The 16,962-nt window shown below is 51.0% G+C and overlaps 1 protein-coding gene across 2 annotated transcripts; it reads right to left on the bottom strand.

Annotated features, from left to right (window-relative positions):
- Positions 1-397: 397 nt before the first annotated feature.
- Positions 398-6,722, bottom strand: Myl9 (myosin light chain 9). 2 transcript variants are annotated; one of them, NM_001430178.1, is given in 4 exon segments: positions 398-1,043; positions 1,471-1,632; positions 3,813-4,021; positions 6,648-6,722. In NM_001430178.1, coding segments are annotated over 3 exon segments (519 nt in total). In that variant the 5' UTR covers positions 3,997-4,021; positions 6,648-6,722; the 3' UTR covers positions 398-870.
- Positions 6,723-16,962: the final 10,240 nt, after the last annotated feature.

Below are 16,962 nucleotides of genomic sequence, written 5' to 3'. Positions count from 1 at the left end.
TAGAGTCTCCCTTAATGTTAAGCGTCCCCCAGTGAGGTGACCTAGAAATCAGGCTTTAGTCCTGAGGCCTGTGACCTTGACCTCTGATACCCTGCCATCCCCCAGATTAAAACTCATCTGTTGTATGGGGTTTGGTGAACCCAAGGGTCTTACGATTCTGTCTTGTCTTCCCAGAGGGCCATTTCTCTTCCATTTGTATCTGGTCTCAGCTGAGCATGGAGCCAGCACCCTTCCTGGGGGCTCTGAGGCTTCAGAACTGCATAGCTGGCAGACCCCCAAGCTCTTCCCCTGGACAGTAAGCATGGTGCATCTGGGCAGCCACTGGAACGGGAGTAAGGCACAATGGGACACTATCTGCCCCCCTCCCTGCCCCCATCACAGACACACAGACCAGAGGTGGTGCTCAGCCTTGTATTAGAGAATTTGTCCCTCAGGCAGCGTCCCTCTATGCATTCTGGGTGTGCTGGGACAACTCCATAGGTGTAAGTGCAGACTGTCATCCTCTGAAGGGACATGGTGAATGGGTGTGTACCTTTGTGGGGATGCTGGGAATTAGTGTCCAACACCAGAACATGGGTGTTTTCTTCCTCAGGGTAGCCCTGGAATGGGAGGGCATGGCTGAGGGTGGCCATCTTCAGTGGCTTCCTTCACTTTGGTGCTAGCTGGCCCCACCCTTGGCTCACCTCCCCACTGTGGCCCTTCCTTCTAGTGCCTGGGTCCGTGGTGGAACCCCTGCCTCACCCTGTGCGTCTTAATGGCTCATTTCCTGCCCTGGGAGCCGGGACCCTAACTCCTCATGGGGAGGGTAGAGTGTATGTGTTGAGGAGGTGACTGGGATGGGGTGTAGGCATTGGGACAGCTAAGAAGAGCCTAGTCGTCTTTGTCCTTGGCGCCGTGCTTGAGGATGCGAGTGAACTCCACATAGTTGAAGTTGCCCTTCTTATCAATGGGCGCCTCACGGTACATCTCGTCCACCTCCTCATCCGTGAATCGGTCGCCCATGGTGGTGAGCAGCTCCCGCAGGTGGTCCTCGTGGATGAACCCTGAGGCGTGGCATGACGCGGTTAGGAAGAGCAGGCTCTGGCCACGCCCACCCACCCCTCCCAGACCTTGGAAACCTCATAGTGGGTGGGGCTAGAAGACCCCCCTCAGGTTTCCAGCCACTTGAGGGACATGGCTGTGGATAAGAGAGTTTTCGGAGGGGTCCAGAGGGAAGAGTTTACAGAGGGTCTATGCACAGTGTCTGTGGAGACCGTGACACCGTGAGGGGTTAATTATCTGTGACAGAAGCTGGGGTAAAAATGAGAAGGCACAGTTGATTTCTGGAAGGTTTTTTTTTTTTTTTTTTTTTTTTTTTTTTAAATTTCTGGAAGGTTTAAGTAGTGTGTCCTGGGCACTGGGAACTTGGGCTCCTTCCCTTGTAGCACCCTGGTGCCCCCTCCCTAGCCCAGGTCTCCCATGTACACTGACCTGAGGCTTCCTCATCAAAGCAGGCAAAGGCATTGCGGATCACGTCCTCGGGGTCTGTGCCGTTCAGCTTCTCCCCAAACATAGTGAGGAACATGGTGAAGTTGATAGGTCCCGGGGCCTCGTTCATCATACCCTCCAGGTACTCATCCGTGGGGTTCTTCCCTGTGGTGGATGGACATTGCGGCTGCTGTTCCCAGTTCTCTGTCCCCAACTTGAGTGACTCATTCCCAGTGACCTTTGTAGACTGGGAAGCAGGTGCCAGGCAGCCAATTTCCTGCCTTCTCCTGGGCATCCAGCTCCTGTCCCTGCCTGCTTTTGAGGTATGAGGGCATGCCACAAGCCCCTGGCTCCTCCACCATTACGGTGTAAGATTAGCTGCTCCCGTGGGCCAGGCCACCTGGTGCACTCTCTACCTTCCTTGTGCCAACAGCATACTCTTTTCTCACAGGCCAGGAACTGTGGTATAGAGAGGTAGGGCAGCTTATCCAAGGTCACAAAGCAAGTGAGGCCCAGGGGTCAGCAGCTAAACTTGGGCAGTCTGTTCCAAGGTTCCAGAAACATTTCACAAGTGCCTACATGGGTGAGTTTTGGTGACATATAGGCTTACATTCAAGTCCCAGTTCTGTGCCTCAGGACTGTGACGGTAAGACACAGTTCCACTGGTCTCCCGGCAGTCATTGGCACAGTTCTGGGATGCTGTCCTCTGCTAGGTTCAGACCCAGCTGTGCTCGGGGCTACTGTGCCACCTTGGGCAGATTGCTTGTTTTTTCTGAGTCTCTGCCTGCCATCCCCCAAGAGGGAGCTGCATGGAGAATTAGGGTGATGGCTGTAGAGCTTACTACCATGTCTGTCTGTCTGTCTGCCTACCTGTCTGCCTATCTATCTATCTATCTATCTATCTATCTATCTATCTATCTATCTATCTAGTTCTTCTCTCATACAATACATCCTGACCACAGTTTCCCCTCCCTCCACTCCTCCCAGTTCCCTCCCCTAACCTCCCCTCTTCCCGAGATCCACTCCTCCGTTTTCCCTTCAAAAAGCAGCAGGCTTCCCTAGGTAACTGAACAGGGTTAACCAGATGCAATAAGACCAGGTCCAAACCCTCATATCAAGGCTGGACGAGGCAGCCCAGTAGAGGGAAGGGTCCCAAGAGCAGGCAAAAGAGTCAGCGACACCCCCACCCCCACTGTTACCCCCACTGTTACCCCCACTGTTAAGAGTCCCATAAAAACACCAGGCTAGCAACCACTACACATGTAGAGGACCTAGTACAGTCCCGTGCAGGCTCCATGATTGCTGCTTCAGTCTCTGTGAGCCCCCATGAGTCCTGCTTAGCTGATTCTGTGGGCCATATTCTTTAACTTGAAAACCACATCTGATCCGTGGACCCACCATACACAGGCACGTGTTTTTCTGGCTGCCTAGTTAGACCCATCCAGTCTCTGGGACGTGAAATACAAGGTGGGAAGCCTTGTATTATAGCCTGACTGATGTGGGAAGCCTTTATGACTGTGCCTTCTGAGCCTCCACTCCCTTGCTTTGTTTTCAGAAGATGCCCAGAGGAGTTTTTAGCCCATGAGGACCAGCCCTCCTCACCTGGACAGTCTTTCCCTTCCAGGATACTCAGAGGATCCATATTGGAGTGTTGGGTTTTCTTTTGGGAGAGGGTATTCTCAAGAAAGCCTGGCTGGAAGGACGGGCACCCCATTTTCTAATCTGGGTGACTGGCCTTTTACACAGGCAGTAGTAGGCCCAAAACAGAGCCAGGGGTCGAGTGGGATGGCCAAGCTCGATGGTATGGCAGCTCTCCCAGTGCTACTCTTATCTGTCATCTAGCCCTGATCCTCTAGCCCCATTGAAGGCCATGCTGAGAACTGCTGCTGCGGCTGGCTGGCTGTGGCCGGCGCATGGAGAGAGGTGCACTCTGGAGGCCTTGCCTCTGGGCCTCAGTATACCCATCTGAACACTGGCACTTTGGACCTGATCCCTGACCCCTTTTGGCCCTAAGACCCTGACCTTGGAGGTGTCTTGGGAGTATGGAGGGGTGCTCTGGCCTCCCTACTAAGCCTCAGTTTTCCCATCAGTACAAACTCAAAATACTGGCACGTTTTTCTAAGATTTACCACATAGCCCGATGCATAGATCTGACTTTCCCCGGGGAGTCAGGCTGTTTAGGTTCAAATCCCGTGTTAAACCTGCTCCTTGCCTCAGTCTGCCTCTCTGTTGAGTGGGCAGAGTTGGAGCAATATGACCTTCAGGGTAGCACTGTAACTCTCATTTCACAGGAAGTGCCCTGTAGGTGCCAAGCACCTCTCTCTCTGTGTACCTGCTCCACTCACCCAGGGAGGCCAGCATGTCATGTAGGTCCTCCTTGTCAATGAAGCCATCACGGTTCTGATCAATCATGTTGAAGGCCTCCTTAAACTCCTGGATCTGGGACTGGTCAAACATAGCGAAGACATTGGACGTAGCCCTCTGGGGCCTCTTCTTGGTGGTCTTGGCCTTGGCTCTCTTGCTGGACATCTTGGCTTTGGGTGTTGGGGGTTCCCTACAGGGAAGAGCATGGGATCATGATGGACAGGGAACCTTCCTGCCTCCCCCTGAGGGCTTTTAGGGCTAAGCTTGCTATTCAAGGCATCCCACAGGTTTGGGCCTCCAGCCATTCAGTTCTCTCTGAGTGCAGCCTGTGGGCTGTATTCCTCTATCTCTCTTCATCTGGAAATCGGGAAGACAGAGCATCCTGCTGCAGGAATTAGTTAATTTAGTATCTAGAGAGCCACTGAGTGGTGCTGAGCATGGAAAGAATTAATTTTGTTGCAATTGGGTATAACAGGATTGGCTTGGAGCCAACCATTAATGTGCTTTGTCTATGTTACTTCTTGATAGCATGTGCCCATCTCCTGGCAGGGAGGTAGGGCTCTCCTAGGAGGGGGCAGATCAGCAGCACTGTACTTCTGATATTACCCTTCCCCACCCCTCTCCCATCCCTCACTCCATGCCTCTGCACCCCTCCCCCATCCCTCACTCCATACCCCTGTACCCCTCCCCCATCCCTCACTCCATACCCCTGCACCCCTCCTCCATCCCTCTCACTCCATGCCCCTGCACCCCTCCCCTATCCCCCTCATTCCATGCCCCTGTACCCCTCTCCAAAACCCTCCCCATCCCCCTCACTCCATGCCCCTGCACCCCTCCCGGCAGCCCTTCCTATCCCTCTCATTCCACACCTTTGTTCCCCCTCCCCCCCAACCCTCTCACTCCATGCCCCTCCCCCAACCCTCCCCATCTTCTGCACTGTCTGTGGAACACAGCTGCTCTCTCTCAAGGATCCTGATTGGTCCCTAGTGGATGAGTTTCATTCTGGGCTCTCTGTCACTTCCTGTACATTGAAGTTCCCTCAAGTTGAAACTACAGATCATTTAAACCTGGCATTTTGGCATTTGGGCCTTGGGCTGGTCTCCCCCATCCCATTCAAAACTCAGACCTTTACTTGTCTCCTTAAAAGCCCTCCACATCCACAGCATGGCATGAAAGGACCTAGTGTCCTCCCAGCTTCCGACTGATCCACTTTGTCCCATCCCTGACCTCTAGCATTCCACAGCCATTCCCAGGCCTTCCTTCCTTCCCTCCTTCTATAGCTGTCATCCTGGGGAGCTCTGGAGTCCCAGGGTGCTGTTCTCCGCCCTTATCTTGACAACAAACACTTGCAGACTCCCTCATCCCTCACCACTAGGGCAGCCCACAAGCAGCAGGCGAGTAGATGGCTCTTTAGTGAAAGGTCGTCAGAGCTCCACTCTACAGATGGGGAAACTGAGGCCAGGGAAAGAACTCAACCTGACCCCATCACAGCTTGTGGGGAGAATACATCTCAAGACTTAGTGTCTGCTTCCCCTAAACTAGCCAAGGCCCCTCTCTGCCCTATGCATTGCATCCCTCGGCCCAGGGCCTATGTCCTTCCCTGTAATCCCCCCTGGGCTGGGATCATGGTCAGCTCCAGCAGGTCCCAGGGCCACATCTGCCTGTAGTCTTGAGACTCGAGCTGTATAAGATCCAAGGGCCCTACAGCATGCACCAGGCTTTGGTGTATCTTTGTGAAGTGCTGGGTGGGCATTGGTAGGAACTGAGGGCAGAAATGCTGTCCCTTGAAGCTGCCATCCCACCTCCTGTGGCCATCAGCATTTGTAGCCCCTCCTGTCTGCAGACCTCTAGAGCAGACCCAGCCAGGCTCCCCTAGGGTATCGCAGCCTTCTTCATCCTTGAGAGGCAATGGCCCCCCAAAAGGGAAGTGCATACCCATGAGAGGGTTGCAAGTCAGGACACCATGCTAGGCTGGAGTCAGTGGGTGGCAGGCTTGGCTCTTAAAGGGCCAAAGGCTGTGGCCAGGCACTTTCTAGACTTGGTTGAATGACTGAAGTTAGAAATAAGCTGGCCCCTAACCCTGAAGCCATAGTCTCCCCTTTCTTGAGTCCTAGACACCAAGGATCAGACAGCTGGACCTTGGCTGTCATGGCTAGAATATTCCTTCCTACTGCAACAGCTGACACCAAGGTAGAAGCCAACAGGGTCCCCTTACTCATTACTAGTCTCCATAGCTGGGCTGTGCCAGATGCCCTGCTCTCGAACCAGCTTATTAGAGACTAAATACTCTATCTTCCTGGAAGCAACCAGGGCAGCTGGAGGGCTGTGAAGAAGCCAAGACCAAGACCCCCTCATCCCACCGTTCTCTGATGCACACAGCACTGAGGATAAGGGAGGTGTGAAGTGGTCACTATCCCTTCTGCGGTAGAGTTTGCAAAATTGTGTGTGTGTGTGTGTGTGTGTGTGTGTGTGTGTGTGTGTGTGTGTGTGTGCTGTGCTTCCGTAGGGCTCAATTTCCTCTTGACACACACACACAGTTTCTTCGGTCAGTGACTCCCTCAACCTCCTACTGGCATCTCTACAGACAGGTAGCCTGGAGCTTCTGGACTTGGTGTGTTAGGCTCTTTAGCAAAAGGACACTCTAGATCCTTGTTTCCTTGCCCAAAAACCAGTTTTCCGGGGGCGCAGAACCATCAGTTGCTCAGTCCCAGGCCAGGGTCCCCTGTAAGACCTGAACAAGGCAGTAGTCCCAGCCCACACCACTAAGCATGCCACAGCCCTCTGAAGGCCGGGTGAGGTTCGGCCTGACCACCTACTGTAGCTGCCCAGGCGCTGAGCGGGCTCCCACCTGCTGCAGAGAAGAAAAGTCCTTGGCGTTGCTGCGGTGCTTCGAAAGCTGGCTTGCAGCAGCTCGCCCGCTCTCCGGAGCTCTGGGGGCGGAGCCGGGGCTGGCCGGACCGGGGCGGCCGGGCCTTACAAGGCAGAAGAATGTGCGGGGGGTGGGGTGGGGGCGGGGCTGAGGCAGTCAGCCCGGCCTTATTAGGCTTCCGCTTGCTGGCTAGGAGGCTGGGGTGTCCCTAGAATAGCCCCCCTCGACGCAGCCTTTCCCTGGGTCGGCCCAGGCTGGGGCATGGAAGCAGACTGGGGTGTTCAGACTGGCAAGAAGGGCGGAGCTTTCAGGGTTTCCCAGCTCTCCGACCCCCTCTTGTCCCAGAGGCCCCTGCTGTGTCTGGTGGAAGGCTGGCTTTCACCCGGCCAAGTATGGTCTTTTTTTTCCAGTGAGACACAGACAACAGCGGCCATCACTCTTTCCCTAGGGAACTTTCCGGCATTCGGCATTCGGTTACTTTGTAAATAGCTGCCTGGCCCCCTGCAATGGGGCTGGCAACTGATGCATCTGCCTAGGGAGCCCTGGGAGGGAGGCCTGAAACCGACTATGATTCGGGACAGTTCTGAGCATGAGGGTTCTGTGAACCGGGTTGAAATGGAGTAAGGGTGAGGCGAGATGGAGCCAGATGCGGTGCTTCATGCCGGTAATCTCGGCATTTGAGAAGCTGAGGCAGCAGGATTGTAGGTTCCAGGCCCGCTCCGGGCTATGGAGCAAGAAGGTCTAAATAAATAGAAGGTAACAGTTTTTATCTGTCCTGGGCAACATTAGAAGTAACAGTTGAAACACTTCCAGAACTAGAACTTGGCGAGTTTAGCTTAGCGTCAAGTCCAGAAGTCACAAAGGAAAGACTAGTGGATTTCAGTGCAGGAGATTTAGAGCGCACACTCAAGGACGAGAGAGCAGACAGAATGTGGAGGAGATGTTGGTTGGGCTTATGGGGCAGTGAGAAACTGGGAGAGAAAGGGAGGGGCTCTGGAAACATTTCAGTGCTTCCGCCAATAGGACTTGGAAATGGATCAGAGTGGAATGAGAAAGAAAAAAGTTGGCTCCAAGAATTAAATTCCTTTAAAAAATATATTTATTTGGGAAGAGAGTTGGTGTGGAAGTCAGTGGACAATTGCGCGAGTCAGTTCTCTCCTTCCTCCATATGTGGCTGGGCCACATATGACAGCGAGTGCCACTTCTACCGAGCCTCTCTCAGGCCCAGTTCAAGGACTTCAGCCGAGCAGCTGGAGGAAGAGAGAGCTGCCATTTTCTTAGCTGGGCAGGGTGGGCGGGCACAGGAGGAACAGATTTGGGAGGGATCCATTTTGTCTTAGATGTATTAATTTTTGGAAACTTTCTTTTCAGATAATTTCAAGCAACAGATAAGGTTATAAGAATCATAGAGGGGTTAGGGATTTGGCTCAGTGGTAGAGCGCTTGCCTAGAAAGCACAAGGCCCTGGGTTTGGTCCCCAGCTCCGAAAAAAAGAAGAGAGAGAGAGAGAGAGAGAGAGAGAGAGAGAGAGAGAGAGAGAAAAGAATCATAGAAAACTGACTTCCTTGAGAGTCTCCAGTTGACATTTGGCTTCTCACTCTTCCCTGTGGGGAAGACAGGGGACCCAGGGACCCACAAAGTTATTTATGCATATTGCCCAATACTTGATATCGACCTGTACATAATGTGCATTTTATCACTACATATAATATTTTAGCATATCCTAAAAGGAGGGCTCCCTTATGTATTGATAGCATAATTATCAAAGTCATAAGATTTAACATTGATCTAGGCTTCTTTTTTTTTTTTTTTTTTTTTTCCGGAGCTGGGGATCGAACCCAGGGCCTTGCGCTTCCTAGGTAAGCGCTCTACCACTGAGCTAAATCCCCAACCCCTTGATCTAGGCTTCTAATTTACAACCTATATTCCAAGTGCAACAAGTGTCACAGTAATATCCTATATGGAAATTTGTTTTGGTTCAGGGTGTATGTGATGGGTGAGGTGCAGGTGCCAAGGGCATCATCCTATGGCGCTTGGAAGGTGATGTTATGGAGCTGGGTGTGGTGGTTTGTAAAGGCTTGGCCCAGGGGTGTGGCTCTATTAGGAGGTGTGGCCTTGTTGGAGTAGGTGTGTCACTGTGTGGGGGCTCTAAACCCTTGTCCTAGCTGCCTGGAAGCCAGTCTCCTCCTGTCTGCCTTTGGATGAAGATGTAGAATTCTCAATTCTTCCAGCACCACGCCTGCCCGATGCTGCCATGCTTCTTGCCATGATGATAATGGACTGAACCACAGGACCAGTAAGCCAGGGCCAATTAAATGCTATCCTTTATAAGACTTGTTAGTCATGGTGTCTCTTTACAGAAATGGAAACCCTAACTCAAACACTGGTCCTCTCCATCTTTACAAGAGCTCTGCGGATAGAACTCGTCACCAGGCCTTTGGCACAAACTCCACGATTTGCTGGCTGGTCGTACCAACTGCACAGCTTCCCGAGTTCTCTAAGTTTATTTGCTCTGTGTGTGCGTGTGTGCGTGTGCATGTATGTGTGCACGTGCGTGTGATACATATTATAACTATACACACATATACACATGCATACATGTATTTTTGAGATGGTCTCATGTAACACAGGCTGATTCTCTGTGCTCTGAGGATGATGCCCTTGGCCTTATGATCTTGCACTTCTATTTCCCAAGTGCTAAGAGAGTCAACCCATGGCCTCCTGCTTGCTAGGCAAATACTCTTGCTAAGTGAGCTACATCTTTAACTTCTTTTATAGACAGACAGACAGAAAGACAGACACATATGCATGTGCGCGCGCACGCATACACACACACACACACACACACACACACACACACACACACACACACTGTGAATTGGACCCACAAAGGTACTTACAACAAGTGTTGAGCTGAATATGGTGGCACATGTTTTCTAATTCCAGCACTCAAGAGGCAGAGGGAGGTGGATCTCTGTGAGTTCAAGGCCAGCCTGGTCTATAGAGTGAGGCCTACAGAATAAGGTCCCATCTGACAAAAACACGAGGGATGTCAGCACCCTTGTGCTGTATGTCCAGCACCCATTTCCTTACCTTTTAAGGCTGAATGCTTCTCAGTGTCTGAATATGCTGTATTTTGCTTACCCACCTCTGGATGGACACTTAGGCTGTCTTCCTGTTTTAATTACTGAGCATACGGCTCAAGTTGGGGGCATAGCTCAGCGATAAAGCACCTGCTTAGCATGCATGAGGCCTAGCAATGCAAAAGGAAAAAAGAAATAAATGAAAAAAAAATGCTGTCTTTAAATGTTGTTTAAATTCATTTTTTGTGTATGGGCATTTCATCTGCATGACTGTGTATCCCTGGACTGCTTGGTGCCAGAGAGGCTATCAAATCCCCCAGGAGTGGAATTACAGATGGTTGTGAGCTGCTGTGTGGGTACTGGGAATTGTAAGGTCCTCGAGAAGAACAGCATGTGTCCTTAACCACTGAGCCACCCCACCACACACACAGATACACAGTTGGAGACAGGTCTCAGGCAGCTAAAGCTGGACTCGAATGTGAAATGTAGCCAAGGATAATCTTTAATTTCTAATCACACTACCTCTGTGTCTGAGTGCTAGGATGACAGGCACACGTCCCCACTCCTGGTTTTATGATAGGCTTGGGATTGAACCCAGAGCCTCATGCATGCTAGGCAGGTGCTACACCTGCCGAGCTTCATCTCCATCCACAATACTGCTTTTTGGTGATTTATCTTTTTGTTTGTTTTTGAGAGAGGCTTCAACTACGTAGTCCACAGCTGGCCAGGAACTCACCACGTAGACCAGGCTAGCCTCACACTTAGAGAGATCTGCCCACCTCTGCCTCTCAAGTGCTGGGTGAGTCGTGCTTCACCACACATGGCTAGTTGCTTTGTTTTAGATACACGGTCTACTCTGTAGTTGGGGCTGGCTTTGAATTTACGAGCCTTCTGAGTGCTAGAATTACAGGTATGGACCACCATGCTTGGCAATAACGATATTTAAAACACAGCTGTTTGGGCTGGAGAGATGGCTTGGTGGTTAAGAGGACTGACCACTCTTCTAGAGGTCCTGAGTTCAGTTCCCAGCAAGCACATGGTGGCCCACAACCATCTGCAATGGGATCAGATGCCCTCTTCTGGTGTGTCTGAAGACAGCTACAGTGTGCTTATGTATAATAAATAAATAAATCTAAAAAATAAATAAAAAAATAAATCTAAAATAAATCTAAAAATAAAATAAAATAAATCTAAAAAAAAAAAAAGAAAAGAAACAAAAAACACGGCTGTCCCAATAAACCCAAATCCCACTTTCAGTTATTTTGAGTGCATGTCCAGAAGTAGAATTGCTGGATCATATTGTAATTTTTTTTAATTAAATAATTTTTCATTTCATTTAAAACGGGCTTTTGTTGCCCTCAGATATCCTGAGTAAGGTTCCCCTCCTCTACCTGTCCCAATTCCTCCTCCTCTCTCTTCCCACGTGGATCCCTTTCCTTTCTGGTTCTCCTACAAATAGGAGTGGATCTAAGGGATCTAAGGGAGAGGAGACGGGCCGGGGGGCGGGGGGGGCGCTGGGAGGAGAGCAGGAAGGGAAACTATGTTCTGAAGGTAATATATGACAGAAGGATAAATAAAAACGTAAAACAAATACTCTTCTGAGGGACAGTAATAAAGTAGTGAACACACTGGAGTTGGACAAGACACACAGAAGGGAAAGAGCCCAAGAGAAGGCCCGAGAATCAGAGATCCGCTCATTCACGCACTTAGGAGTCCCACGAAACCTCTCAACTGGGAGCTACAATAACCGGCAGAGGACCCGGTGCAGACCTGCGCTTGCTGCCTGTCTGAGTTCGTGTGAGCTTTGAGCATGTTGATCTAGAGGGCCTGTGTCCTCCATACCCTCGGGCCTTTGGGCCCTTTCAGCCCCTTTTCCCTCAAGATTCCCTGGGCCGAGGGGAGGGGTTTGAGGGAGACTTCGTGTTTAGGGCTGCGTATTCCAGAGTGTTTCACTCTGCATGGTGTCTGGCTGTGGGTCTCTGTTCCTATCTGCTGCAGGAGGAAGCGTTTCTGATGATGGCTGAGCAAGGCACTGATGGATCTAGGAGTTGAAGCAGAATCATCGGGAGTCATTTTCTTGCTACATGTTTTTTGTTCTTTTTTTTTTTTTTTTGCTATTGTTTCCCAGAACAGTATTTGCTGTTACTCTAGGTCCCTTGTCTGTATGGATGGGCTCCATTTCCTGGAGTGAGCCTTAGGTCAAAGCAGGTATCAGTTGGTTAGTTACTCCCATAGACTTTGCCCTAGCATATCTTGCAGGCGGGAAACCATTGTAGTTCAAAGGATTTGAGACTGGCTTGGTGTTTCTGTTTCTCCTTTGGCATTGTGCCAGATACCTTCATGTATTGAAGACTCTAGAATGCAGGGGTTGAAGGATTCCGCCTGACTTCTCCATGGAGGCTTGTAGCCAGTTTGTGGAGGACAACCCACAGCCTTGGCAACAGCCTGCGTGGGTTGGGGACTCCCATGGGACCCCTTTGGCCAACAAATTGATTAGATGCTCCCAATCCCAGAACCAGAAGCTTCATTTGGTAACAACACACAGCTAGTTGGGACTCTGAATCTCCATTATCTGGCAGTTTCATTTTAGGAAGCTTCTGCTATTTCCTTACTTCCTCTCAAATGATCCTTGGTTTTAGCTGCCTCTCCCTGTATTCCCTCCCTCATCCTCCTCTCCCCTTGTCACCTCGTCCTCCCATTCCAGTCCCTGCACTCGTCCATAGCTCTCTGTCCTGTTTGCCTTTGTAATTAGATCTATCTGTACTCCCTAGTCCCCTGCTCTGAACCTAGCCTCCCTGGTTCTATGGATGGTAGCTTGAGTATCATTGAAGTGACAGTTTAAGACCCACATCTCTGCAGCCTGCACAATACTTCTTTTTTTTTTTTTTTTTTTTTTTTTTTTTCCCGGAGCTGGAGACCGAACCCAGGGCCTTGCGCTTGCTAGGCAAATGCTCTACCACTGAGCTAAATCCCCAACCCCTGCACAATACTTCTCATGCCAGGATCTGGATGTGACAACCAATTCTTGGACAGCCTGTGAGACGCCCACGGGTTGAGCTCCTGAAACCCGTGTGACTGCCCATAGGCCACAGATCGCTTGTGAATATTGGGTCCTGCATTATCTTTGCATCTTTCCAACCTGGTTCCTAAAAACATTTCCCTAAAATATTCATTTGCGAGAGTATCTCACAGAACTTAGGGAAAGCACCCATACACTTATGCACCATTCTGTGCATGATACATGTGTGTGTGCACACGCATGTGCCATGAGGTACGGGTGGAGGTCAGAGAACAGCTTTCCTTTTACCTCCTGGTTCAGGGGATTGATTTCAGGTCATCCAGCTTGTGTTGAAAGCCCCTTTACCTATTTTGAACAGTCTTTTTTTTAAAAAAAGGTGTTTTTTTTATGTATGAGTACATAAGTATAATCTAATATTTATTTTATGTATGAGTAGGGAGGAGGACATTGGATCCCATTACAGATGGTTGTGAGCTACCATGTGCTTGCTGGGAACTGAACTCAGGACCTCTGGAAGAGCAGTCAGTGCTCTTAACCGCCGAGCCATCTCTCCAGCCCCTATTGAGCAGTCTTATTTGTGTGTGTATACACGCATGTGTGCATGAGAGTGTGCATGCGTGCCTGTTTACAAGTGTGTGTTTGTGTGTATATGAGATTTCGTGCCATGTGTGTGCACACATGTGCCACTGCACATAAGCGGAGATCTGAGAGTATGATTCTTAGAAGCTGTTTCTCTCTTCCCATGGATACACTGACCCGTCTTGCTGGCCAGCACCACCACAGCAGAATGTTGTGCCTCTCGGTGTATCTGGTCGGAAATGCCAAATGGATGTTAGATGCCGATAGGTGCAGTGGCACGTGCGTGCGCACACCTGCACATATCTCTTGCTGTCAGTGTGCACTGTGGCCACCTAGTTAAGGCAATGCCTGCCTGAAGTGTGGTGTTCAGGGAAAGGCATGGGTCTAGGTGGAGATTTAGATGTACAGGCTGCTCCTAGGCAAAGGGCAGACGAGGGTCCGAATTCCCTACTGCTGCTTTAGGCCTATTCTCTGCCGACACATTTAGAGAAAACTGGTGTTGGCTGGAACCAATCCAGAGAGGCTGGAGCCAGGAGGCAGGGTTCCGTGTGAATGTCCCTGTTCTGTTAGAGCAGGTCCTGCTGGAAGCTTTGTTCCTTATCTGGCACTCAAGACATCCCCAGCACAGCATGTCTGAGCAGCAACATGGGTCTTTGCCTCTGCTGGCTGAGCCCTTCACAGCCTCTGGAGCCTCTGTCCTTCAAAGCCCCAGTGAAAGTTGCCATCTCTGTCAAGTACCTGCCTCTTCTCCCTAGGTCAGTCATTTAGGAAGTTGTTCTTTGGGGTGGGGACTTGAACCCGGGACCTTTTGTATACCAGGCAAACATTCTCCTACTGAATTACATTCCCTGTCTCATTTTCATTTTTAAGACAGGTCTCACTGTGTTGCCTGGGGTGGCTTCAAACTCCTGAACTCAAGTGGCTCATCTTCCCCAGCTCCCATGTAGCTAGAACTGTGCCTAGTTTTTCTTACCCATGTCCTGGCAGTTCTGGAGAGGACACCCAGCGACTAGCACATGCTAGACCAGTGCTTTATCACTAAGCCCTTCGGTCCTTGGGGCTCTGCTCCCTGCTGGGTCCTGAGTCACTGGGAAGAGCCCGACTCTCTTCCTTCAGAGCCCCCATTTCCCTCAGTAGAGGCAGGCACATCTAATGACACGGAAGTCATCATAGCCAACGGAAAGCAAGTCTTAGTGCACACACATGGAGCACAGGTTGGCACCAGCCCAACCTGGGCTAAGTGCAGGGGAAGGCTTTCTCCAGGCCTTGCTGTCCACCTTGAGAGCAGGGGAGAGAGGTGCAGGGTACAGTGGGAAGCCTCCATGCTCTGTGCAGGAGTCAGGTTGTTATAGGGAAGAATCCATGGACTCTTGATAGTGATGCAACTGAAAGGAGCCTGTCACCTCTTGTCAGTAAGAGAGCATGCTTTCTCCAGTAGGCAGAGGACAGGCTGCAAAAGGCCCAGGTTCCCTGCTCTGTACAGTGGCAGGTTCAGCAGGGCTGGAGACAACTTAGATCCATGTACACTTCCTACCCCACTACTGAAGCTATGTCCTGGTTGCCGGTCTGTCTTCCACTAGACTTACCTGCATGGGCTCCTCATGGCCTCCAGTAGCAACTGCTTCCTCCTCCTCGACTGTCCTGAGGTCCCCCTGCTGCTCATGGCAGAAGATGGCCCTTGCTCTCTGCAAGGCTGTTCCGTGAGGACTCTACAGAACTCCGAGGACTTACAACACTGGGGGAGCTTGGGGTTCCAGGAGGAATATATGGGCTCGACACCCTCAGATCTATAACCCTGTGGGGGTTCTGAGGACTCTAGGTGCTTAGTCTGTTCTCCTGGGTCTCCCTGCACTCCTTCCCATAGCCTCCAGGAACGGCATTCCTTGGCTCTGAATCACAGAAGCCCAGACTCATTCCCGGCTTCTTCGAGAAACCGCTGTCAGCCTTTCTGAAACCTGTCAAACGTTTTCTGATGGGACAGGCTCAAAGGAGGTGGAATTATCATCTAAGTACTATTCGTGTCAAGACTATTTGCTTCAAATCCAGCCAGAGAGGGGCCGGGTGTAGAAGCACACCGTTACCACCCCAGCACTTGGGGGGCGGACTCAGATTATAAGTCAAGACTGGGCTAAGTAGTAAGACGTCTCGAAAACCAAAACCAAGAAACCTCTGAAAGCTGCTTGGGCACGTAAATGATCGCAAAGAAGAACACAAGGAAGCAGGGGCAGTTGCTGTGGTCTTCAGACTAGAAACTTGGTCTAAAAGCAGCTAGAGCCCCTAACTGCACTTAATGGACCAGGGGGACATCATGGGGACCATGGCTTGAGCGACTTGCAGGACGTTGGATATTTTAGGGTCCAAACGTCCAGGTAAGGTAGTGTGGCTTGGAACATTTGTTTATTTGAGGGTGCTGTGGCCAGGCAGAAACCATCCTTGCTCTTAGGAGGTGCCGGATAGATTTGGGGAAGGTCCCTTTAGTGCTGCACTATGCTGTCTAGGTGTAGAGCCCGATGTTCCACACAGGACACCCACCCTTTTTGCTTGTGATTCCAAGAACCTTCCCCAGGCCGGATCAAGATTCTCCCGTGCTAAGTTCCTCTGCTTTCGGGTCCCTGAGGCCCAGGGGGTAGTGTTAGGCTGCAGTCTGACCTCTGGTCCTTGTGTCTAGCTTGCCCTCTCCATTCACTCATACATTTGGATGGATGGCTAGATGCTGGATGCAGAAACAGTCTTAGTCTGACATAACAGGCAGCCACTTGCCTTTCAAGTCAGCCACGGCTAGGGTAGGTGAAGGACAGTACTGTCACACAGACTCCGATGGTAGCTGTTGTTCAGCCACACTGACAAACGCATGCTGGGATCCAAGCACAGGGGTTTATTTCTTAAGGGGTCCAGTTGGGGTCAAACTCCTGAATAGGGGGGATGAATAGGGTCCCTGGGCCTGGGGTCACAGGAATCCTGGCTGGGTTGAGCCAAGGGACATATGTTATTTTAAGGCCTGGCCCAAGACCTTTTAAACACAATGTTCTGACCCCACTGGGGGTGGCATCTTCCTCACTTCCTGTCTCAGTCAGTAGCAGGCCTCTTCCACCTCGGTTGGACACTCCACGGAGCTCCTCCTTGTCTTCCATAAACTTCCTGCCCTGTCAGAGTGAGTCTAATCCACACCACACTGGCTTCCTGGTGAGCTCCTAGGCAGCCCAGGCCCCTCTCCTGGCACAGCAGAGCGCATTCCCTAATATACTGGATCCCTAGGCTATTGAGGGAGCAATCGCTGCAGGTCATGGGGCCCCTCCTACCCTGTACAGAGGTCAGGTTTTTGAATGATCTGCCTTCTCTTCTGTGGTGGTCCCTGTGAAGTAAGTATGCTGTTCTGATGTCTGGTGGGCTGAATGCCACATAGGTGCTCCCTTGCTTTACTGCCCAGGCTCACAGACCAGGGATGCTCTCTGAACACCTTGTCTCCCAAGGCTGCCTTTTGGGAGGGGGATCTAGCTGGGTTTCCTGGGATCATCTGATGCCACGCTCCTTATCCCGGTCCAGTCCAGCCCACCACACTGCAATAATGCCAATGAGGCCTGG

This window comes from Rattus norvegicus, chromosome 3 (assembly GCF_021556685.1).
Source record: "Rattus norvegicus strain SHRSP/BbbUtx chromosome 3, alternate assembly SHRSP_T2T, whole genome shotgun sequence".
NCBI classification, from domain to species: domain Eukaryota; kingdom Metazoa; phylum Chordata; class Mammalia; order Rodentia; family Muridae; genus Rattus; species Rattus norvegicus.
Note: the sequence above shows the minus strand (reverse complement) of the source record. Positions and strands in the feature narration are given on the sequence as shown.